Source organism: Chelonia mydas, chromosome 1 (assembly GCF_015237465.2).
Source record: "Chelonia mydas isolate rCheMyd1 chromosome 1, rCheMyd1.pri.v2, whole genome shotgun sequence".
NCBI lineage: Eukaryota > Metazoa > Chordata > Testudines > Cheloniidae > Chelonia > Chelonia mydas.
In genome coordinates, this window is record NC_057849.1 from 229,477,904 (window position 1) to 229,502,851 (window position 24,948).

Here is a 24,948-nt window from a genome sequence, read left to right on the forward strand (position 1 = left end):
ATGTAGTGTTGATCCATTTGGAAATAATAGAAATGTCTAATTGCATTTTGTTTCCTCCCCTAAAATTCTACTGTATTAACACTACTAAAAGTATTGAAATAAAATCTCTCCGTTTTATTTTAGGGAACAAATAAAAAGAGTTAAAGATTCTGAAGATGTCCCCATGGTGCTAGTAGGAAACAAATGTGACTTACCTTCCAGAACAGTAGATACAAAACAAGCTCAGGACTTAGCACGAAGTTATGGAATTCCTTTCATTGAAACATCAGCAAAAACAAGACAGGTAAAGTTCAAAACAAAGACACACAAGCAGAATTTCTAGAACTGAATCTTGAAAGTACCAGAGCATTCAAAACTCCAGTAACTGCCAAATTTTGGTGTTAATGCGTATTTCTCTAGAGGAAAATTTGTGGTGTTTTGCCATTCTGTGGACTCCCAGACGACTAGTACTCATTCACTGATCAATGATGCATTTCAATAGTTCAGACTTAAGGAATGAGACCCGGGCCTCTATTGCATTCAGCTACTAAGCAATAGCATATTTCTTCAAGTTTTACTTGATTTTTAATAGTTTGAGAGTGTGTTTCACTAAAAAAAAGAAGGTGTGAAGGACATGAATCACTTTCTTAGTGAAGGTATTCAGCAGTCAGACAATTAACCAAAGTTCTGGAGTTCTGAGTTCTCATTCTTGGCTAGCAAAAAAGTGTAATTTATGCTTAGAATCAGAATAGGGCAATTGAAGGAAGGAAGCTGTCTCAAAGGGGGATGTTGTTGCACACTGCCCAGGTGGTGGATTCATCCCTACACCATGGGTAAAACTCCTTTGGAAATCCATGTATAAATTCTGCATTTTACACGTCCACAGAACGTCCGGATTAATGCAAATCATGCTATTTTGCCACTACTACCCAGTTTTCTGACCATCTTTAACCTAATGGACTAACTCACACAACCTCTAAATAGTAAAATTCACTGAGAAAAAAATTCAGGAGTTCTAAATTGGATGTGCAGTAATATTTGGAGCATAAACCTATGTCAAGGTAGATTCCAAAGTCATAAAACTTTAGGACTGGAGGGTAAACTAGAAGAAGTGTCTTAAGTAAGCCAAGTGGCATACAAACTGGCTGAATAAATATAGATGTTATAATGTTCCTGACTGGGAGATCCTGCATGTGTCTCATTAACAAGACACTAGGTAGGATAAAAATGGAAAAATTAGGAAATAAACAGCAAACAAATACTGCTTTGGACTATTAATTCTGTACTATCATTTAGTGGTGTAATTTTTTGTTTTACTTTCTTAAACAATTATCTTTGTTATAGAAATCTACCTCCCCTTTCCCTTTCCAAGATAGCTTTTATAGAACCCGTTGCTAACATCTTTGAAATTACTTCTTAGGAATACATTTCAAAACAGACACATAATTAATGTACCTAGCCTTTGATTTCTTTTCGTGCTTACCCGATTTTCTTTTCATGCTTGCCTGATACAAAATTGCTTGCTCAATCACCATTCAAAAGTCTGTGCAATTTTATCTTTGCTTAAAATTCAGTTTAAGAATTGTCACAAATCTATTTGGTATTTGATTTTTTTACCTCTTAATAGGAGACTTTTAAAGAGCTTATGCCCAGCGTTCATGTAGATTTTAAAAGGCATATACCAGCCTGATTAAACACAGATGAAGTTGCTTTTTCATTGTCACATTTGAAAATCTTGGTCAGGTACTACTGATTTTTGGGTGCTTAAATTTTGAGCATCCATGTGAGATGTTTTAAAGAGGGCCTGAGCATACATCCTTGGGGAAATAAGGCCTCTTTAACATGTCTTGAATTTGAAACACAGAAATTTAGTATCCAAAATAACTAGTCACTCAAGAAAATCTTGCCTTCTAGGAACTGAATCATTATATTTCTATTTTTGGTAAATCAACAATATCATTATAGATTAAGTACCACCTTATGGAACCACAACGATGTGGTCTCAAACACACAAAATATTGTCAAAAGGGAATTGTATGAAGAACATTGTCTTCAGTTTTACCAAGATTCTACCTTTAATGATAGAGTGTGTGTGAGAGAGAGAGGGAGAGAGAGACATTCTCTCTCTCTCACAATAGCTCTCTTAAAATGAGGGGTGTCAAACATATAGCCTTTGGGCCACATCTAGCCCACATGAAATATTCAGACTGTGTAGAAGTTAAGCTTTCATTTAAGAGAAATTTTTAGTCCTCATGGTTCCAAAGACTACCTTTCAAACATGAACAGACAGTAAGTGATGCAGTGATGTCTTTTGAAGGCTGCAGAAAGCCTGAAACAATGAGGTAGAAATTTCCCACCCCCCCCTCTTAATCTAATTGGTGCATTTGCTCTAAAGGTCCATGATGAAGCTTCAACATTAACTATTTAATTGCTAACTATTTTAGCAGATAGAATGAGGGAAGAGGCTAAATGTGAAGACCCAGAGGAGCTGGGAGTTTCTGAAGGGAAAAAATGTAGAGCGGAGAAGAGAGGGGAGAGACAAAGGGCTTGTCCATACACAGTTTTTGTTGCAGCTGCAGCTCTAAACCTTTATGGTGATATAACATTGTCCATACTAGGGGGTTGCATTAATTCCCCACTTCAGTTTTTGGTGCCAGTTTAGTTTAAGTCAGTACAAATACTATATAGAGAAGGCCAGAGAGAGAGGAGAGAGATTTTGAAAGGAGGGTGGGGAAGAGCGGGAATAAAAATGGTCGTAAAGATGTGGATATTTTTTCAAAGTGATATTGAATGTGACAATAAGGTACTTAACAAAAAATTGAAGATTTTGTTACTGCATAAAGGTCACATTCTCCATTTTTTGTGCCAACTTCGCATTAAAATCAGCAGGAGTTCTGCAGTGGGATTGACTCCATAAATTATATCCCTGTTCACAGACCATAATTAAAAAAAAATTGGCCTTCTGCATCAAATAAGTCTGACTTCCATAAATAACATAACATCTTGCCCTCTCTATTTAGTTTTCTGTGTGTTTGACTTAACTCGTAGAATCAATTCAGCCTTGGCATGTGAGGAAGCAGGTCCCAGTGAACTCAAAAGGAGTTGCACCTCTTTAAACTAGGGATGATTTTTGTTTTTTAAGGCTAGATTTTGCAACCATTGCAAGTACTTTTTTACCTTTTATAGGAGATGCACAAAGAGTAACTTCAGGACTGAGCCCAAAATGTGTTTGAACCTAGGGTTGTACGTTTTCCTTCTGTGTTACTTAATTTCTCTTCCAACTCCCATAATAGTATTCGATTAAAAGGAGAAAGTGGGTGAGGGTGTATGTGTGGGTGAGAATTCCTTGAATTGTAAAACTTGCCACAAAAAGCTTGATTTATTGAGGCGAATGCACATTTTGAAAATGTTTTAATGAAGAGTTGCTATAAATGACTACTCATTTTTTTTATTTTAACTGTCTGTTGTATGAACACATAAGTCCCACATAGGTGAACCTCTCCTCATATGAGGAGTTCTAGTGAAGTAAGCGGTGCTCCATTTACAGCACTCCATTTGTGCAGTTCTTACTGTCAGGTTAGGGCTGTAGAAATAAAAAAACCGTAAATATAAAAAATTGTTACTTGAACCAGCCCGCCATTTGCAGGTATCATGCCAAAGATCTATGTAAAATAATGGTACCTTATCTATGTATAGTATGCAGCCATTATGTGTTGTTATGTGGGACTGGTAGCATGACCTATTAAGTTTGCCCCACACTTCCCTTAAGGCCCTGTTTTCAGTTGCTTGTAATTTTTCCCAACTTCAGCTATTTAGCTAAAATTTTCCATGCCTGGTGTCTGTCTCAGGCTGGTGTTTTTTTGGGGGGAAGTTTCAGCCAAAGCAGTTCAGATATTTCTGAGAATAACGCTAGGGCAAAATACATTGTTTTGCTCATGTTAAAAAAAAAAAAAAAAAATCTAGTGAGCATATATTTGTAAAGCACAAAACACCCCCCTGCTTTGGAGCGGGGACTTGAAATTTGGGAGATGGTGGCCTTTGTGTCAGTGATATTTGTGGAATGGCACCTAAGACCACCTGAGTCTTGCCATTCCTTTGCTGTCAGCACATATCTGTGAAATCCACTGGCAAAAGGGGTATCTCATTCCTCTCCAGTGCTGGTCCACAAAGAAGATGACATTGTACTACTGCTAAGTGGCAGAGGTCTGTGTGGTGGATCTAAAGGTTCCAACTTTGCCTATGACCCATATAGGTGCCAGTGTATATATGCCGTATTTTTTTTTTTTCAATTTGCTTTTTTTTTAAAAAAAACTTTGGAAATAACATACAACAAAACATCCATACACTATTAAAACAATATGATTAAGGCTGCAAAGTCAAACACTCATATGTTAGGAGATTACAGAATTAAGGTTGCCTGTGGAACCTTAATTAGTCCCCCTTGTGTGTATGCATTTTGAGACAGTCTTTAATTACATGATCACATATTACTTTTTTTCCCAAAGGCCCCATGCCTTAGTGCACAGGATGGATGGTGGTCACTTAATGAGTAGCTGTTTAATGTTTTGTTTTATCTTCATTGTTAAATTTGTGGCCCCGGGCCTTATTTGCTGTGCACGCCTGAAGACAGAATTATTCATTTTTTCATGGGCTTCTTATGGCACTCATCACTATACCACCTGAGTGCTTCACAAATATTTATGAATTCTACAATACACCTGTAAGATGAGGGTGCATTATTTATCACCATATTACAGATGAGCAGCTGTGGCCTAGAGAGATTAAGGTCAAAAGTTCTCACTAATTCTGGGTGTTCAGTTTGCAGGGTGGGTGATTTAAATTAGTGATTCAAATCACCAACTTTAACCATGATTTAAATCTGCAAACAGGAAACCAATTAAGTAGTTGATTTTAATCTTGTTTTGCATTTGTACTTTCTGGTTATTTTTCTAAAGAAAGGTTGATGGTCATCTGTTGGTGACCATTAAAACATGTTGATTTACAACTATGTAGAGCCTTTACACCAAATTTTTTCTTTTTGTTAACCAGGAGGGATACACTGTATCTATATGTATTTATTTAAGCAGTTATATAGCTTAACCTACACTTCCTCAAATTCTCAATTTTTACATTTTTTATTATGTTGGAAAATGGTGAATGGTTAATTTTTACTTGTGTTTTCTGTCAAGATCTACTTGGATGGACATTAAAATTTTTTAATTAAATAAAACTACCTTAAATGTGCTGAATACATAAACCTTAAAGTATTTTTCATTTAACATTGATTTATTAAACAAAGGAGGTATTATCTGTAGTTAATGAATTGAACTGATTGTTTTCAGTCATGTCCTTCAAGATTTTAAAATTAGTAGTGCTCACACCCTATCATACATTGTTTTTATTCATACATTGAGAGAGGGAAAACAAGCTTTGTTGCTTTTTCAACTCCCCGGTGATTTTTTTTAACTTTGAATGAACTAGTAATTGAACTGAATAACTGGCCTGATGAAAATAGTCTCTCTTCACCTGCAGAAGAAGCTACTGCTGTCAGAAGCTTACTTAGCATTTCAGCAAACTCTGATTCCAAGTGCTTAGCCCGTGACTTCCATCAATTCTGTGGTTCTACTTTCTTTAAAACTTTGCAGCAAACGTACGGTTTTAATATTTTCTGTTTAGTTAAATGATTTTAATAAGTGAAGGCCTTAACCTAGGTTGTCAATTTCAAATTTAATTTTAAATAGGTTTATTTTAAATAAAAAATATCCAGTTTAAATAAAAATCCAATTTTTAGGTTTTTTTAATTGATTTTTAATCACCCTGGACTAGATGTTCTTTTTAAGCATTATTTACAAAAGGACAATATATGAATATACTGTAGGCATTTTGGCTTATGTTCAAATAGCCTTTTATTTTTGTAAATAGTCACATTTTAAACTAGCCATCTGACTGTGTATGACGAGTCTTCAACAGCATCTCGAATACACTGTGCTGCAAGGTCTTGTGTGTCATGGGCCTGTCACATGTTTAAAGTAGACTACTACTATACAGACATATGTACTTCTCCATTACAGAGTATGTAATATATTTAATTTTGTAATTGCTTAAAGAAAAGTGTTGACATACAGAAAAGGGCTGGTTTTTTTTTTTGTTTGTTTTTACTTTCTGGTGGTGCCACTTTGACCTTGAATTACCATCAATTTATTAACTTTATGAAGTGAGCCTAAAAGAGAAACAGTAATGCAAAGGTTTTTTTAAAAAAGTATTACAGTTGCTTTTTTTTAAACATATCACTGTGGTGACTGACTCTTTAAAAATTGTCCCTTGTGTAGATTGTCACACTAGTTAAACTAGCAAATATCTCTTGTTAAAATATGTTCTTTCTAGTATGACTCGTCTTAACTATAGTCCAAATGTTACATTCTTGGTGGCGGTAGTAGCAACTTCTTTTCTCTCTCTCTGTGTGTTTCTCGGCATCGCTAATGCAAAATCACACCTCCTGTTATTGGTGATGGGACCGTTGGAATTATGAAGTCAAATGAAGGCGAATTGTCTTATTTCTGATATCACAGCTACAGAATCAAATTTCATATTTGTTCTGCAAAACAGTAAACCCTAAGTATCTTGATTTCTACACAGCATGTGCTCTGGCACACTGCAGCTGATCACTATTTATTCTCTCTCTGTGAATAAGATGCCCCCAACCTTCCAGGAAAACATGAAAATATGAGCTTTACTTGGCTTACATTTTTTGTAAATGTTCTTCTACAAACTACTAGATTTTAAATATAAAGAATTGTCAGGCCATCAGTATTTTGTGGATATGAAGTTAAGCTCCCCCTCTTCTGAAGAGGGTAGATTTTAATTCGTGAGCTTAATATTATTTTATTTATCCATAAACAAACAAAAGTACAGTGTGTTTCATCTTCAGGATCAGATGGCTGTTCTTCAGAGAAACCTTCAGATAGCGCAAACTGACTTTTGAATGATTAATTTTAAATATGATCTCCTGTGGCATAGAATATAGCAAATTAGAGTTAATAGCAATATCAGTAAAGATTAGATTTTTTTTTGTTTGTTTCCTGGGATTTTCTGCTGCTCTCAGTTGCACAGTGCATAGATATGCTTTTAGACAATTTAATAATTTTTACATAAAGGTTTTAAAAATGTAATTATAAAAATTATAGGGGCAGACTGTGTGCATTAGCCAAAGTAGATTGAGGTTGAGGTAAACTAGTGTAATGTGTTCTTCTCAACTCAAGTTCAAGCTGTTTATGGAAAGCAGAGCCCACAATCCTTGTAGCTGGATGACCTGTGCTCAGCACAGGACCTGAGGTAGATAGGTAGAACTGCAGCTTATTGGCTCTGCCAAATTTAAAGGCTCACCCAAAATGGTTGGCTCCAAGAGAGGGTAAACAAAAAAGTGGCATATGTTTACCCAATCCTGGGGCCAGCCATTTTGGGTTCCAATGCAACTTAAAACAGTCCTATAGATTTCAGTAGATCTTTGTGTGGGCCTTTAAATTTGGCAGAGCCAGTCAATTGCAGTTCTCTGAAGTAGCCATTTGGTAACTTTCGGTTGCTGATACACCTTTCTGTCTTTCAACTGGTTAATTATCTCAAGTTTTCTCCCAGTTTTGCTTTTATTGCTGAAGAGATGGCATATTCTCCCAATGCCCTGAACACAGAGCTGTGAGAGAGAGTGAGTGGGTGCTATAGAGTTGTCTATAGTGGCTGTGCTACTCAGATTGCCCTCATGATAGGGGATTCCTTTTTTGGCTGGTGTGGTCAGCTTTACAGCCTCTGTACTACCACGTTGCAAAGGTACCATAGCAATTGCCTGGATCTGGCTCAGACAGTGTAGACTAGAGCCACTTTTTGTGGTAACTTATGAACTTTTCATCCTACAATCTGTAACCGAACTTGCTATTTCTCTACTTTGGAGAAATAACCTATGAGCAATAATATGCATGTTATTTCTGGTGTGGTGTAAATTGTTGACTCATTATTTTAGAAACAGAACATTTAATTCAAGGCACATTATTTTAAAGGGAGACTCTATGTATTTCATCCAAATATATTTTTCTGATAAAATTAGGGCTACCAGTACTGGTACCTTGGCTGGCAAATGAGTTCCAATTTAAAAACAAAACAAAACCAATAAAACCCCAAAACAACCAACCTGTGGTCGCTTTAAAAATTGAACAATACAGCATTGAGTTAAGTATTGCCCATATGAGCAGACGTTTCTTTGTATCTGTTCTTGAAATATGTAGCATAACCTTCCCTCATGTAAAGCTCTCATGTCGAGCTCTACATGAGGGCAAATCTTGCTACTTTAAAGGAGAGTAGACAGTAGCTTACGCACCCACTTGACCAAAGAATGCAAAGACCCCAAATTAGAGGTGTAGATCTGCCTGCCTAAATAACTCCAAAAGATTGGAATAGGTGACGGGGGAACCTTAAATAAAAACATGCTCCCTTCTTAGTTACCAAGCTACTGTACTTACATTGTGCATTGAAACGTTCACAATCCTAATATGTTATACAACTTTATCTGAGCAATACATAATGTTGATAACTCTCTCATCCCCCACAAATTGGTGCATATCCTGTTTTGGCAAATTTCTGTCGTCCCACAAAAATGTTGAAGGGCTTTAAGCACAATGCAGCATAGTGGCTTTTCGTCACCCAGATCTTACTCCTTGATTTTAAGTCTGCCTCTGACTTGTTCATGTTAGTTTATAATATTTATCAAGTCAAACTTAACTCTCTCTAAAAATGTTTTTTAAAATGCATAAATGCCAAATGTTTTCCTTAGCAAAATTGGGTACAGAAATAAGTCTTAAAGCTAACCTTTAAAACAAGACAGGGATAACTCCAGTGGAGAGCATCAGTTAAAGAACACTGAGCCATGGAATCTATCTCTGACAGTATAGACACGGCGCTCCTCCTTTCCTCTGATAGGCAGGCTCTCGCTTTCTGTCTGCAGACTGAATATGAACACAGCCCTTAGAATTATTTGTGCTCCATATACCTATATTGCTCAAGTAAAGCTCATACTTTCAGTGTTTTTTCTGTGATGGGTGTCCCAGTACATCATCTTTGTCAATAAAGCAGATTTTAAGGAGTTGTGTTTTACAATGCAGAGAGTGGAGGATGCTTTTTATACATTGGTGCGAGAGATTCGACAGTACAGAGTGAAAAAAATCAGCAAAGAAGAAAAGACTCCAGGGTGCGTGAAAATTAAAAAATGTCTTGTAATGTAACAGGGTAAGTTTTGTAATAGGGTAAGTTTTGCAAATTAATTTTGGGCAGAAAAGCTGATAATCAGTTTCATGTAAATTAGATATCTTATGGCTTCTCAGTAGTAATTACAGAATTTCAAAATACAATAAGTACAAAATTAATCTAACTTCTATTTTCCTTTTAACAACATTTAGTTTTGAGCTTTGGTTTTCTAGCAATAGAGTATTTTTTAAACAATACCTTAGCAGTTATTGGTCTGTTCTGTTTTGTGATTTTTGACAAATGGGTAGGAGGAGATCCATACTCTGACGTTGGGCAAACTACTTAATCTCCGTGCTTCCGTTGTCTGTAAAATGGGTATCATGATATGTGCCAACTTAATGGGGAGAGTTGTGAGGAAAAATGTGTAGATTCCACAGTAGTGAAGGCCAGGGATAGATCTTCAAGTTTCTTTACAAATAGCTGATTCTCTCTCCAACTGTCTACATTTTCAGATATAGAAACTGAAGTTAAATGCTTTGCTCAGTGTGACAGACAGATAGTATATACATGGGAATTAGAACACAGGAGTTCTTGGGTCCCAAGCCTGTCCTCAGAGCACCTGTCCTGCCTCACTTTCTGAGGTGAAATAATTCACTTTATCACTTCAGGAAATGCATCTGAATTTTTTCCTCCCCTGTGTCATCAGATTTCATCAGACAAGTGATTTGGATGGGATGGGGATGGGAGAGCGGGAAATGTCTTTGTTGTAAAAAAGAGAAAAAGTTTTGTAATGAAAAGAAAAAATACAAATGTAAGTACAATATATAGCTATATTAATCATATCATCGAACAGTGTTTAATATTTTCTGGTTTATGTTGTAAGAACTAAGAACCAAAGCAAAATGGGAAGAGAGAAAGATAACATTCAAGACATAGCATATCATCAAGAAGTAATGGATTCAGTCTGTTTCTAGAACTGTTTCACCAGGCCCTCAAAAGAGCTGTCTGTACACATTGCCATTCTATTAGTTCTGTTGCTCTGGATGCAGATCTTGGGTTATTCCTCCTCACTCACTTGGCAGGCCGGATGATGACCACTTTCTGTCCACTCTCTAGAACCCAACCTTTGTCTTCGCCAGTTTGATTCTTGTCTCACTCAGAGCAGCATGCATGAAGGCAGTGGAGTCTGACTGTTATTTGTGTCCTAAGCAGTGAAAGCTAAGGAAAAAGAAACTCCACCTCAACTGTGGCTCTTGGCAGTTGTGCTTTGCCATTGGGATCATGAGCATTTTATCTGTCTTTTCCGAGGGCGGGGCGGGGGGAACTCCACAATCTCATTGGAGTGAGTTTGTGGCTGAAGTGATGGCTATGAAAGACAAAACCAAGCTGCATAGAGGTTCTCTCCAAAATATTGGCATAATGAGACAGTGGCTGAGGGCAGTTCCTCTGGCTGTGACTGACAAAGCCAGCCCATCCAGTTCATGTACAGGGGAAAGAAGCCTTCCCTCAGATAGCCATGGACTTAGGTGGAAGTAATACTTGAAGACTTCCTGAGGAAAGGGATATCAGGAAGTTCCCCAGTTCCTTTTCCTCTGGCCTGTAAAGTGTTTGAATGGGTCAATGAGCCATTTCTGGCTACTAAATCTTACTGGGGGGCTTTGAACTCCACTCAGGAGTTCCTATAAAGGCTTTGAGGAAGGTTCCCTAAGGGTCAGTACTAGTCTCTTAGTAAAAGTCTCTTCATTGCTTGGTACTGTCCTTTCTCAAACACCTATAAAGGCTTTGGTGGGTCACTGTTCAGAGAAGGGAGAAGTATCTTATGACTTAGTGTCTGAGTTGACCCCCAGCTCCTGCTAAGGAGTAACGTCTTTAAAGAGGATTGAAAATAACATAGTTGTGTGGGTTTTATTCACTTTGTTCAGGATTCCCTGCTAGTCCATCCATCAGTCTAGCAGATCATGCAGACTGATCATGCATTGCTCCTCACACCTGAATTTTTGCTAAATCTGCAGAGGCCATATGTGCTCCCAGAAGATTTGAGGGATAAATGGCTCTCCTCACCTAGACTGGATTCTGCAATTATGCCTTGCTCAAAAACGATATGTCATTTATGGAGTATATTGGCTTAAAGATTTTCTTTGTATTCAATTTGGAGTTTACTGCTAGAAAGTTCCACACAGATTTGTTTCCAGATGAGTTATTTGCTGGCTGTTGGAGTTACAATATGAGCTTTTCTATTCTTCCCTTCTCAGGAAGATTTTAAAAATATCGATAAGGTTGCACTGCTGCAGCATGTCTGGTGAAGAGTGCTCTCCCGTCAGCATAAAAAACTCACGTCCACGAGCGGGAGAAGTTCTTCTGTCGGTGTAACTTACGTCGTTCGGGAGGGGGTGGAATATTCACACCTCTGAGTGACATAAATTTTTCTGACATAGGCTTAGTGCCTTTAGCTGAGAATAGCCTGAATGCTGTTCCTCAGGACTCCCTTAGATATTCCACTAATGTGGTCTGCTCCTCCCTAGTGGCTCACTGGGCATTATGGATTTAGCCATGATGTGGGACAATAGCTTATCCAAGCTCTGTATGATAGCTGTTCACTTCAAACTGGTTAGACCTTTTCCCCCCCTTTTTTAAAAGAAACGTATTCAGTTGTATTTTCCTAAGCCTTTTCTTCAGGGAGAAGTAGTCATGCCTTTGCACTTAGGATACAGGAGAGAGAGAGACTGGAGATTATTTCCTAAATATAAGCTTAGTTCTGGTATTTTGGAAAGGGGCAGCTTTCTTTTGTGCATGTGCCTGGAAGTAGACCCATGCCTTCCTTCTCTGCCCTAAGCAAAGATTTTGGGCTGTGTTGATCTTTTCTGTCTGTGGACTTGCTTGGGAAAGAGGCTAGAATCTCATTTTCTTTGTTTGCTTCCCACTGAGAATCTCCTCAGATTCTTGGATTTCCTTTTCCATTTGTCTTGAGGGTATCATTTCTCTCTTCACTTGCTTCCCAGAATAGTAGTCTTCCCCCAGATCAGGAGAAACCTTTTGACAAATTTCTGGATGCCTAGTTCTATCCTCCCTAATGCTTAGAATATAAATTGCCTGAGAGGCAAGCCTGTTTGGTTTGAGGAGCTCCTAGGATGCCAGCTCAGTTCAGGGAAACATGATCATTAAGTGAAAATAACTTCCACGTATATGCCCTTGAGGTGTGATCGGTCATGTTAACAATCTTAGCATTTAGAAGGCTAAGCTGGAGAAAACGTGCTCATAAATCTGATGGCACATCAGTAGCTGAATACCTGAATCATCATGGTGGCACAAATAACCCACCTTGCTAAGAGGCTGCCCTTTCTCAGAGTATGTCTACATGGCAAAATCAACATCCCCCCGCCCCCCCCCAACCCCCCTCCGGAAGAGAGTCTCAGAGCCTGGCTCTACAGACTCTTACTATGGCACTAAAATAGCTATGTTGACATTTGGGCTCAGGCTTTCAAACCCAGGTAGGGGTGGTGGGTTTCAGTCTGCACAGCTATTTTTAGTGCTGTAGCCAAAGCCCTGAGAGCCCAAATCTGTAGATCCAGGCTGAGACTTGCTGCTGTGTGGGTTATGTTTTGTTTTTTGCTGGACAGACATACCCATATTCTCCTCTCAGTAAGACTCCACTTATTCTGGGACAGCTTAACTGTACAGCAGACCGGCTAAGCAGATCCAAGGAGAATGATCCGCAAAGACTGAAGCCTTTCAGCAGATATCCAGAACCTTGGGAAAACTCACAATAGAACAGTTTGCAACTAAATGCAACGTCAAGTCCTTTCTTTCTTGTCAACCAACCAAGCCCAGCAATGTTGGTCCAGAACACATTTTTTATTTCATGAAACTTGTCCTGGTTTATAAAAAGAAAAGGAGGACTTGTGGCACCTTAGAGACTAACCAATTTATTTGAGCATGAGCTTTCGTGAGCTACAGCTCACTTCATTGCATGAAGTGAGCTGTAGCTCACGAAAGCTCATGCTCAAATAAATTGGTTAGTCTCTAAGGTGCCACAAGTCCTCCTTTTCTTTTTGTGAATACAGACTAACACGGCTGTTACTCTGAGTCCTGGTTTATGTATTTTTCCCCTCTTGATCATCATGGGACACTTTTAAAAAAAAATTAGGATTTTAAAAAATCATGATTGTTTTGAATTAGATAGCTTGTGGAGGTTTGGTATGCCTACCTGCTGATGCTGTCCTGAAGGATAAAATTCCTTTGATGTTATGCCATAAAGCAGGAGACGCCTATGTGCATCTGGCTGACTTTGTCTGTGACAAATGAACAAAACGTTTTAACTAATGTAAAACCTACAAAGGATACCTCACTTGAAAATGTTAGTCAGTAGCATTCTTTTACAGTTGATTGCCTATCTGAGCATAAAGTTAACTGTAAATTAGGCAGTGAGATGACACAGTGATGGTCTTATTAAAAATGCAAATATAGAAGCTTTGTTTGAACTTAATCTTTTAAGGGGTTCATTAATTATTTTCAGGCTGTAAACAAAATTGTTTTATGGCCTTCCCACCCAACTCCAAAGATGTGCAAATTTGCAAGCCAATAATGATGATTGCATGGTAATTGTAGTGTATACTTCCAACATGAAAGGGGGACACAATTAGACCCTTCTTTTTGTATTATAAGTTGATTTAGGGCCTCTTTAAAAAAAACAAACAAACCAAAACCAAAGTTTAGTGGTAGAATTCAGTTGATAGGAAGAAGGAGCGTTTTGATATTGAGCTACTTAACAGTTAAACTACTTTGTCTTAAACAATGTCGAAATATTGTCATTTTCTTAGTATGAATGCAGGATAGAAGCTGATATATGATCCTACACTGGGCTCTCTGATTGTGAATTAAGTTGTCTCCCTTCTGGAGTATGGCCAGTAGGAAGCCTTCCAAGTACTGACTGTTTTTAATTTTAAAATAGGACTTAAGCTGAATAGAGCACTAAATGAATTTTCTCACGGTTGAACTGAATAAGGTGACTGCTGCTTAGTTGTATATCTATCAAAAACACTTCAAGACTATCATCCTTGTTTTAATCATACACTGTTGTATTTTGCACATATATTTTTTAGACCAGGGTCCTGGATGATGCTGTGTGGCAGAATTCTAACAGATTTGTACATAAATCCAGCAATCCTTCCCAGTGTTGAAATCTTTAGAGATGAATTTTTTGTAATACTTCTTTAAAAATCCAATGTTTCATTAAAACAGTAAGCTAAATAAAGTAAAACTATATACTGAAGGTGACTGAAGAAAAGGCAGCAATTTTATCTAATGCCACCTTTTAAGACACAGGTTAGAGCGAGAATTCCAAAACCCAATACACAGAGAGATTTCAGTAGGAGGCCAGAGAGGCTGTGTGATTTGTGGAAATAGTTGCATGCTCCCATATGCAATATTCTGTTAGCCAGACTTATGGGGCTCCTCCTTAGCTGTTCTTGTAACATCGTCAAGTGTATCCGTGTTGCATATGTATAACCTGAAATTTCTCAGACATTAAAGGATAGATATATGTGCAAATGCCTGATTTTAATTCATAAATTTTGCCAGCACATTTGAGGAGATCTGCTGAGAAAGTGGCTTAGTGTCACTTACTCTTTATTCGAGGAGTCTTGTGTAAAGCAGAACTTTGGATAACTTTCTCCTTCAACTCTAGGATAGTGTGCTGCAACCCAAATTTTGAAATAATGTTCCTTATCTACAGGTAACCAAAGTAAGTGTCTGGGGTTAAATGAAAGGTAAAATAAGGCTTCAAGTTAATTTTGAATTTATGGTTCTTTATTTTATTTTCACCTTTAAAAGATTCTTGAACTGAGTCTTGATACAGTAGGTGCTTTAAAGAGAATTTACAGCAGAACCAAAATCAGTTTAATGCAAATATTCTCTTAACTGTTTAAGATTTGATCTGCAAAACAAAGGATTCAATACTGTAAGCTGAAGTGCCACACTTAAGTCTCCCCCTAGTGTACAGGTTTTGTAATACACACTATGTAAAATTATCCTGTTTTGCAATATCTGCAGGAGGCACAGTAGAATGAATTTCAGCCTTAACTGTGAATCTCCTTACTTTCTTTGAGGTTAAGGTCCTTAATATTGTTTGAATATCACTTTTTTATGGGTTAATTTCTGTGCATTTATTTTAACAATAGCTTAAAAGAAAGTGGGTGGAATATTTTTGTGGACGTTTCAGTGTTTTGTTACACTTTGCATTTAGCACTTTTCATCTGTGAGGATCTTAGACCCTCTACAAATGTTAATGACTTCCTCTGTGAGGAAGATGGTATTCCTTATATTTTACTGATGGGGAAACTGAGGCACTGAGTGGTCATCTTGCTCCGGCTCAAGGGTGTAGTTTGTGGGAAAACGGCATGTAGAGCTCTTGATGCCAATCCAGCACTCTAACCATGAGATTATCCTTTGGCCCTTTGCAGCGAACTGTAATACATTTTTTGCTCTGTTGGTTAATGGAGACTTAATACTGTAGTATGTACGTTTTAAAATTGCATATCCTGCTACAGCACCATTGTATCTTGTCTAGATACAGATTATTTCCCTAGATATAGGTTATTATGGATTCATATTGTGCCATTATTCTGACTGTCTTTCATACTTGTAAGTCAGATATTAACATTTGTCCGAGTTTTACAACAGAACAGTACTAATTCTCACTAATTAATGAGATTGTTTGATTTCTAATTTTTTAAAAAGTGAACAAACATTTAAAAAACTAGGGTACTGCACAACATAATATACTATTTTCACTTTATTTTGACCAGGACAGTTTATTTTGTATTTGGAATATTTCATAGTGTACTAGTAAATGTACTTAAGTAGGCTGAAACATCATTAGAGCACTCTTCTGTGAAAACCCTGAGAGGTAAGGAGAAATGGCCAATGTTTGTGTGAACTGGTGAAGTACAGACTGGCTAGGATTCTATTCTAGTTAACGATCCTCTCATAGAAGTATGCAGGTACTGAAGCTGTTACAATGTATTGTAAATGCACATTTGTTTGAAGGAACTATTTGCTTTTTGAGATAGATCTCTTTAAATGGCTTATCCTTCAAACTTTCCCTATAGTTAAATCAACTCAAACATATACACTTCTATATTTGAATAAAACTGTAATTAAGCACGGGTACTATTTTTAAGGGGCCCAGTCTACTCCTATTGGTATCAAAGGGAGGGCTTTTTAGCTGTTGCCTTCACTGGGAGGAGGAACTTGCAGTGTGCATGTGTGTTACCCTTTATTTGCGGCTTGCAATTTAGGATGTAAGGGTCTACAGCTGATGATAAAGAACTTCTTTCAGCTCCAGTGGTGGTAGTCTTTGTTTTAGCTGTACGGCTCGATTTCTGGACCCACTTCTGCAGATGTGTGGCTTATTACTCCTGGTATAGCAGTATTTTACACCCACATTGTACATGTGTAAATTCATAAAAAACAATGCAGTGGAGAATTGGGCTTCACTTTCTTGTGTAGCAAATGAAAATGTGTATATTACAAAAACAAACAAAAAAACCCCACACTAACCTGGTAACTTCCAAAAATGAAAAGGTTTCCAAAAACCAATGAAGGTTCCTGAGTGACAACATATGTGCCTGTTGTTGTATTTATAGAACCCAAACACCTAAAAGTACAGAAATTAATAATTAAATAAATCTACAGTTTGATTATAAAAAATATGCATACTTCATCACAACACCCAATATACATATTCTTACTAAACTGCAACATTAATATGAACCTGCAATGTTCAGATGAAAACAAACACTACCCAAATGAGTACATAAATCATGTTAATTTGGTCTTATAGACACATATGTTTCTTTTCAGGGTGTCGATGATGCCTTCTATACATTAGTTCGAGAAATCCGAAAACATAAAGAGAAGATGAGCAAAGATGGTAAAAAGAAGAAAAAGAAGACAAAGACAAAGTGTATAATTATGTAAATACAATTTATCCTTTATTCTTAAGGCATACTTAAGAGAGTGATTTTTTGTACATTACACTAAATTATTAGCATCTGATTTAGCATTACTTAATTTTCTTTCTGCTTCATGAACCTGAATGCTTGTTTTACATGACAGTGGAAGCTTTATTCCTCTTAAGTGCCAGTATTCCCTGAGTGTTGGTTCTTGAACTAGCAATGCCCATGGAAGAAAAACAAATAAACCCTGAGAATTTTCTTAGGATTTTTTGGTGCATGCAAAGCTGCTAACTTCCTATTTTTCTTACCAATTGTGAACTTTAGTTCTGTGTGCAAACAAAATAATGAAAATGCTCCACAGGCTCTTATATCGTTACTGTGGTTTTTTATCTGGTTGGATCAAAGGACTAGTTAGCGTAAGAAATTTTTATTTCCGACTTGTTTTCTTTTATTCTAGACTGACTGCAATATTGAGAGACCAGAAGCCTTTATAGTCTTCCTATAGATTCTGCTTCTAGGCATCTAGTCTTGTAGCATTTCAGATCAACTTCAATGAATGTAAAGATATAACTTTCACAAAGTTTTTCACTGCAATTTGTCATGGTCACTCCTTAAATACTATATTTTTTCTATAAAAAAAGAAAAATTAAAAAAAGACAATAATGCACATCTGGCAATGGAAAAAGTAAAAGTTCTAATTAAATTGATTTGCTATTGTAATGCTTTTCTTAAGACTTTCACTAACTTTTTGTGTCAGGAGACCCAAGGTTAAATCCTGGCTCCACTGAAGTAACTGGCAAACTTCTTGGTTTGAACACTGGCCTGCTAAACCCAAGGTTGTGAGTTCAATCCTTGAGGGGACCATTTAGGGATCTGGGGAAAAAATTGAGGGTTGGTCCTGCTTTGAGCAGGGGGTCGGACTAGATGACCTCCTGAGGTCCCTTCCAACTCTGATATTCTGTGATCTGTGAAAGTAGTTTCAGTAGAGTCAGGATTTCACCCTCAGTGTCACTACTAAGAAATACTGGAAAGCCTTAACAAATGAGTAATTCAGACACTTACAAAAGTTAATTCATACGTTGATTCAGAGTTTAATCCTAAGAATGAGGTCAGGACCTCTAGCTTTATAGATGTCAGAACCATTTTTTCAAGAGTGGCATTAAATATTTCCAAATGCCCATTTTGTGTATAATAGGGGAGGCATTTTAAAGTCCAGTAACCTCTTTAGATTCAGTAATGGCACTTGAATTCAGCTGCTTCATACAGATTAGCTGGAAATCCACTATGCCATAAATATGGGGATGATGGAGAATTTTCACAAACATTCAGTAGGCATAGCTGATCTTATGGTTTCCAGAGCCAATGTTGTTTTGTGTTCTGCTGTGATTTTTGTGAAATACTAATTTTGTTTCACAGATTAAATGGTTGTTTAGTGGCACAAAATGTCAAGATTGTTACACATCGAAACCAGGTTTTCAGTGTTGTTGTTCCCAGAGTAATTAAGTTTTCTTGTGATTTTTCTGATTGGAGTTAATCCATTATTTTGAAGAAGCTTTTATTTGCATTATAGCAATAGTTTGGTTAGTCTGCACCAAAGTGAGAGCCAGTTATCTAGTGTTGCCAACTCTTGTGATTTTTATCGTGAATTTAGTAAATGTGATGTTTTTCTTAAGACCACCGCTCCTGGAGTTGAGTTGAGTTTTTACATGAGAATCTTAGTTTGCTTTTTTCATGTGTTTAGCCCTCATGGTTGCAGGGAAGAGCTTGAAAATGTGACTCAACTGTATGCTAAATGAGTGAACAGCAGAAGGCAAATAATACACAACATGTATTGGTCTTTAAAACCTTGTGATTTGTTGGGGCCTGATTCATGAGTTTTCAATGGTCATGATAGGCAAAACGGTTATTCCCAAGTTACCCTGAAACTTTTAAACAGTTTTTCAGAGTAGGATTTTCATGTAGCAGCGTACACATGTACAATATCAAAGGTACAACTACATGTGCAAGATGACCTCTTATTTCTACACAGGAAGCAGTAGTGGCCATATCTGAAGGAGAGCTGCAATGGTGGCTAGGGGTGTAATAAACATACTACCTGTATTTCTGCATGACCCTTAAATTTTGTGTGGCTGGGAAAGCATTTTTGAATTTTTTAAAAATTCTTTCCCGAGCTGCAGGGTATACTTCATACATATGGCCAAAAAGCAAAAAAAAATACTGAAAGGTGGCGGTGGGAGAACATAATGTTACATCCTAATTTAGGACCAATAGGAAGTGGGAACAAATCCCTGTAGATGTTGTAAACAGCAAGTGTTTTATTTCCAACTTCTAAGTTTAAAACATCTTGAGGTTGAGATTTTGTTGATTAATTGCATATTTTTAGATACTACTATCAACGTATTGGAAGAACGTAGCAGAAGTGGATAGTGTAACTTGAACAAACAGAAGAAATAAAATCTTAAGACTCATGGCTTTTTGTAACTGAGTCACACTGCATGCAAATTTAGGGCTCGTCTATACAGTTTTTATCCATTTAACTAAGTTGGTAGAAAAACTGATTTTGCTAAAATTGGTGCAGCTTGCAAATGTGGATGCAATTATCAGTATAAAAGTATTTATACCAAGATAGCTTATTTTAATAAATTTAATCTTTAAACTACCAATTCATTTGAATAGATATTAAAACTGTTTAGACCAGTCTTTGTGATCTAACTTTCACAAAATACGCTCGTCCTTGCCACTGTTGTGCAGTTTTGTCTTAATATTTGTAGAGACTTGGTGAGGCATGTTGAATTGCAGCTTGCACAAGTTGATCTAATAATTATTCTGTCTTTCCCTATTTGAAATGCTTTCCAAGAACATATCCAGATGCTATCTTTTTCTGATAGTAACTATTAAATGAACATGTGAATTCACTTACTACATTAATACATTAGATTTCCAATGCCTGATAGTAGCTTTATGTAACTTTTGGTAAACACCTTTTTTTTTTTTTTTAAAAAAAAAAAAGGTCATCCGTTAACTGAAAGCTGAAATTTTACTGTTTTGATTTTTTTTAACCTATACAGTGTCCTACAATCTTGGTTGGCTGAGATTATGAAAAAAAAAAAAAATTCACCATATAAAATGCTCTTACTGTAATAGTATTTCTCTAATAGGTAAGTTGCTACATAAACTTCCATTCTTTTGTCAGTACTATCAAGCAATACAACTGTTTCCTTCTAAGGCCATCAAGCTGTGGCTCTTTTTGTAAAGTCTACATAAAGCTACATAGGCAGTAATCTTTCCTAACATTTCCTAATAATTCCACTGTCTTGTGTTTTCATGTTGAAAATACTTCTGCTTTTTCCTCTTGAGTGCCAACTTCTTACTAGAACAATTTCTTAATGTAATATGTTTACCTGGAATGTATTTTAACTATTTTTGTATAGTGTAAACTGAAACATGCACATTTTGTACATTGTGCTTTTTTTGATGTGGAACATATGCAGTGTGATCCAGTTTTCCCATCATTTGGTTGTGTGACCTATGAATATTGGTCAAACCAGACTTTAAATTAAAAGAATGACCACTGTTTAAACTTTTTAATGTTTTATAGGAGTATGTGCTGTGAGGTGATCTGAAATTTGTCATTTTTTGTCAAATTGTACTGCTCCTATTTATTGTAATGTAATAAAAATAGTTATTGTGAACTTTTGTTGGTATTTAATTTATTGCTCCTTCCAGTAAACGTAATGCTAATCTCTATAGTTAGTTAAGTACCCCATGAACTTCATTTATTTGGCAGCCCCTCTCAATTTCTCTTGCTGTTTTGATTACCCATCAACTTTTGTGAAAACCTCCCACCCCCCATGACTCTTTCCTTTGTGAAAGCTAGTGGCACCTTAGAGACTAACCAACTAACACGGCTGCTACTCTGAAACCTGTCATTATGCAAGGCACTGCATTTAGCCGTATGGAGTGGAAATCTATCGACTATGCTCAAATAAATTGGTCAGTCTCTAAGGTGCCACAAGTACTCCTTTTCTTTTTGCGAATACAAACTAACACGGCTGCTACTCTGAAATTTGTGAAAGCTGTAATGAATAAATTTGGGCAAAACATTCTAGGACACTGGTCCAGGTCTTTGTTGCTCATGTATTACTATAAGACCCTATTTTCAGTTGCTTGTAACTTTGCCAAATAATTTGGGCTGAAATTTTCCATGCTGGGTGTCTGCTGCTGCTTATTATTTATTTAGTAACTCTAGCCAAAATGGTTCAGCTGTTTGAGAATGAAGCTAGGGAAAAGTACATTGTTTTGTCCAAGTTTAAACATTTCTGGCAACCTTTTCTCTGAACTGTATTAGTGACCCTGTGCTTTGGAGCAGGGACTAGAAATTTGGCAGAGGTGGTCTCTGCCAGAGGTGCTTGTTTTGCTACTATCCCAGTGAAAATCTGCCCAAATGTGGCCAGATTCTAAGCCTTTGGGGAAAAAAAATCACAATTCACACATGCACAGACTTGCTAGAGCTTTGTGGCTATATTCCCTGAAGATTCTGACCATACTTGGTGTGCTCCAACCAGTGGCTGGGCAGGACTTTCCCTGCAATTGGATTTCTGGGCTGTTGCTAGCTTGGCACCAGAATTGAGAGCATGAAGCCCCTTTTCTGTGCTCTCGATGTTGCCTGATTCAAATGCAGAGGGGCAGAGTAGTTTTGGATTGGGAGTGGGGGAGGGAAGATGGGACTGGGAATTGGAGGGGATGTGGAGGGGGAAAGACTGGGCCTGGTTGGACAAGGAGAATGGCGCTGGGGAGTGAAATGAGGGGAAGGAGGCCTGGAAGCCAGCGGATGGAGGATAGAGTTAGCTCAGATGAAGAGCTGAGGAGTGGAGGGAGAGACTGGAACTGAACGACTCTGTGGTGATGGCGGCGGTGGTGGGGCATGTGATGAAGATCCAGGGTGTGTGAGGAGAATTGGGACTTACTGAACAAAGAAAGTAGCGAAAAGGAGCCCCAGGGGAGAGGGGCAGGACACTAAGATTGGACAAGGAGTTTGGGAACCAGTTGGGACTAGCTGGGCAAGGAAACTGGGACTGAGATAAGAAGCTTGAGGAGGGGAGACTGGGAGGAGGAGCCAGAGCTGGGTAAGAGACAGGGCTAGGGCAGGTTGGAGGGGACTGAACAGGAGTCAAGCTTGGGGAGAATGTGCAGAAGTCTGTGCCTAGTCCCCTTCACAGCATGGAATGGAACTGAAGATTCCTGTTTCACCATTCATCTATTTTCAGCAGATATCTATGAAAGCCACTCAGTCTCTCACCCCTCTGGTCTCCAGAGAGGGTGATAAGGGATCTAAATGGATCTGACCCCACTGATGATGCATGTGGGTGTCAGTGCTGCCAAGTGGTATACTTTTTTTTTTTCAGTTTTCTAAAAGAAAACAACCCCTAGAAAATTACACACAAACACCTTTATATTAAAAATATTATTAATGTAAAGTCAAACACTCAGAAATGAGGAAGTGATGGTAGAGTTCAGGTTGTATATGTATTATGATAGTCCTTAATTACATGATCACATACCACTATTTTTCCACCGGACTCATACGCAGGATGTATCTGTTCTGGGGATGCATTAGGGTTGTGTAGTAAAAGACTATAGGACCTCTGATTCTTTTGTTACAGAAGTCAGAAGGTGTGTAGTGAATGAGACAGGGGATTACAAGAAAAGAAAGGATGGCCTCATAGATGAGACAGTTGAATGGTGCCCTTAATAACTGGATTCTATTTCTGTTTCTGCCACACTCACCATGTGATGCTAGTCAAGTGACTTAAAACACATTTTTCACAGGTGGTCCCTAATACTGTGTTCCTCATTTCCTGGGTGCCTGACTTGAGACCCTGGGGTCTGATCTGTAGAAGTGCTAACTCCTGCCAGCTGTAACTAAGTCAATGGGAGCTGTGCTTCAAATACATAATGTGGTACTTAATGCTAAGTAGACCAATAATGAGTTTTAAATCCCATCCTACAAGTCTGAAAATGAGCATCTGAAATTAGTAGATACTAACAATAAGATATAGGGCCCTTTCTTCCTGTAAGAAGATCACATGCAATGATTTCTTCACTTTCATTTTTCCTTTGTGTATTTTAATCTTGTGACTTTGCTGCTTGCTTTTGAAGTTTCTGCAAAGACGTTTCTAAATGATGGGTTGAGAACTAGTAATGTTGAGGAACAGAGGAATCTGGAGTAGCTGATGTGGATATTGTTCCATGAGTGTGTCTGCTTATTGAGGTGCCCTTTTTTTAGAGGTGGAATGTTTCATGACATCACTTTCAAACATGCCCTTTCCATGTTAGCTCAACTGAATTGGCGTAACTCCCTTCCACCAAGTGTAACCTGCAAGAAAGTCTGGAATAATTCTGAGATGCAAACTGCCCCATTCAACTTGGTGAGGTATTAACTCAGATGCTCAGTGGTAATGAATTAAATATCAACGTTAATGTCATTCTTAATGTAAGAAAGAAGAGAACAGAATCACAGATCTGTGCAGCTTACTATGAGCAATGTCTCATTTTGCTGCCACAAGGGGTGGCCTGAGAGAGAGACTGCTCCTTATCCCCGCTAACTCAGGTTCTTCAGCCTTAACAGCTCTTATTCAAGTCCCCATGAGACCTTGTCTTCACTAGAGGGGGAAAAAATAGATGTTCATAACTCATGTTAGCTAACATGGTAAAATCTTAATGTAGACGAGGCAGGGACAAAATGGTATATTACACAATTTGTTTCAAGCCTAAGCCAATTATGTAAATATTGTGGCTACGCCAGCAAAGCCACTGAAGTAGTGCACTTAAATCTAATTTAAAAAACTAGTTTCACTTTAACTCCTCTTCCTGTGATGTTAAATGGAACTGAAGAACATACCACTATTCTGTGCAAAGTCAGTTAGGGCACAGGTTTGTATTAGCGATACTGGCACAGTTTCAGGAATAGTGGCCATGATTTAAGTGCTATACCAGGAGCACAGAACATGATTTCTCAGCATTGGAACAGCAAAACTTTACAAAAAATAGAATAGTATTTTTCCACAGCAGACTAGAACTAGAGGGGATCACATTCTGAGTGTGAATACTTAGCCAATGTTTCTCTAAATGATTAATCATCTTCCATACAGTGATATTTTTCTTAGAACTGAGAGAGGCTAAAGCCTCAGCCAACTTACCAAAAGGACTACTACACAGTCAATCTCCACTAAATTTTTTTTAAAACTAATTGGACTTTTGAAATGGTTTTCATTTGTGGTGAGTAAGAAACAATATGTAAGATTTTAATCTCAAAGGACAGAAGAAAATGATATTTAGAAATTTGGGTCAATGTTAAACACTTAACTTTTTTCATGACATATTAGGGCTGTCAAACAATTAAAAAATTAATCACACTTAAAACAATAGAATACCATTTATTTAAATATTTTTGGATGTTTTCTACATTTTCAAATATTGATTTCAATTACAACACAATACAAACTGTACAGTGCTCACTTGTTTTTTTACAGTGCAAGTACTTGTAATTAAAAATAAATAGTATTTTTCAATTCACCTAATACAAGTACTGTAGTGCAAACTCTTTATCGTGAAAGTTGAACTTACAAATGTAGATGTACAAAAATAAGGCATTCAAAAATAAAACAATGTAAAATTTTAGAGCCTGCAAGTCCACTCAGTCCTACTTCTTGTTCAGCCAGTCGCTCAGACAAACAAGTTTATATTTATGGGAGATGCTGCTGCCTGCTTCTTGTTTACAATGTCA

At 37.4% G+C, this 24,948-nt stretch overlaps 2 protein-coding genes and 1 long non-coding RNA gene across 8 annotated transcripts in view; 2 read left to right on the top strand and 1 right to left on the bottom strand.

The window, feature by feature from the left end:
• The window catches only part of KRAS (KRAS proto-oncogene, GTPase), a 42,117-nt gene extending 21,963 nt beyond the window's left edge, over window positions 1-20,154 (top strand). For 2 of the 6 annotated variants that reach the window (XM_037915542.2, XM_037915533.2), the window contains exons 4-6: window positions 124-283; window positions 9,126-9,249; window positions 17,068-17,144. In XM_037915542.2, the coding sequence (XP_037771470.1) occupies window positions 124-283; window positions 9,126-9,245 (280 nt within the window). In that variant the 3' untranslated portion in view covers window positions 9,246-9,249; window positions 17,068-17,144. Of the gene's footprint in view, window positions 1-123; window positions 284-9,125; window positions 9,250-10,916; window positions 10,918-17,067 lie in introns of all 6 variants that reach the window. The other 4 variants (XM_043538699.1, XM_037915513.2, XM_037915546.2 and 1 more) reach the window with 3 other exon arrangements.
• Window positions 3,374-24,948, bottom strand: part of LOC114022234 — a 46,410-nt gene continuing 24,835 nt past the window's right edge. Inside the window, exons 2-4 of the long non-coding RNA XR_006288109.1 lie at window positions 16,765-16,861; window positions 13,412-13,496; window positions 3,374-3,562 (exon numbers count right to left, since the gene is read on the bottom strand). This is a non-coding gene — a long non-coding RNA (uncharacterized LOC114022234). The remainder of the gene's footprint in view (window positions 3,563-13,411; window positions 13,497-16,764; window positions 16,862-24,948) is intronic.
• DNAI7 (dynein axonemal intermediate chain 7) overlaps window positions 24,328-24,948 on the top strand; it is a 57,182-nt gene continuing 56,561 nt past the window's right edge. Inside the window, exon 1 of the mRNA XM_043538651.1 lies at window positions 24,328-24,440. The gene's annotated coding sequence lies outside the window, so the exon portion shown is untranslated. The remainder of the gene's footprint in view (window positions 24,441-24,948) is intronic.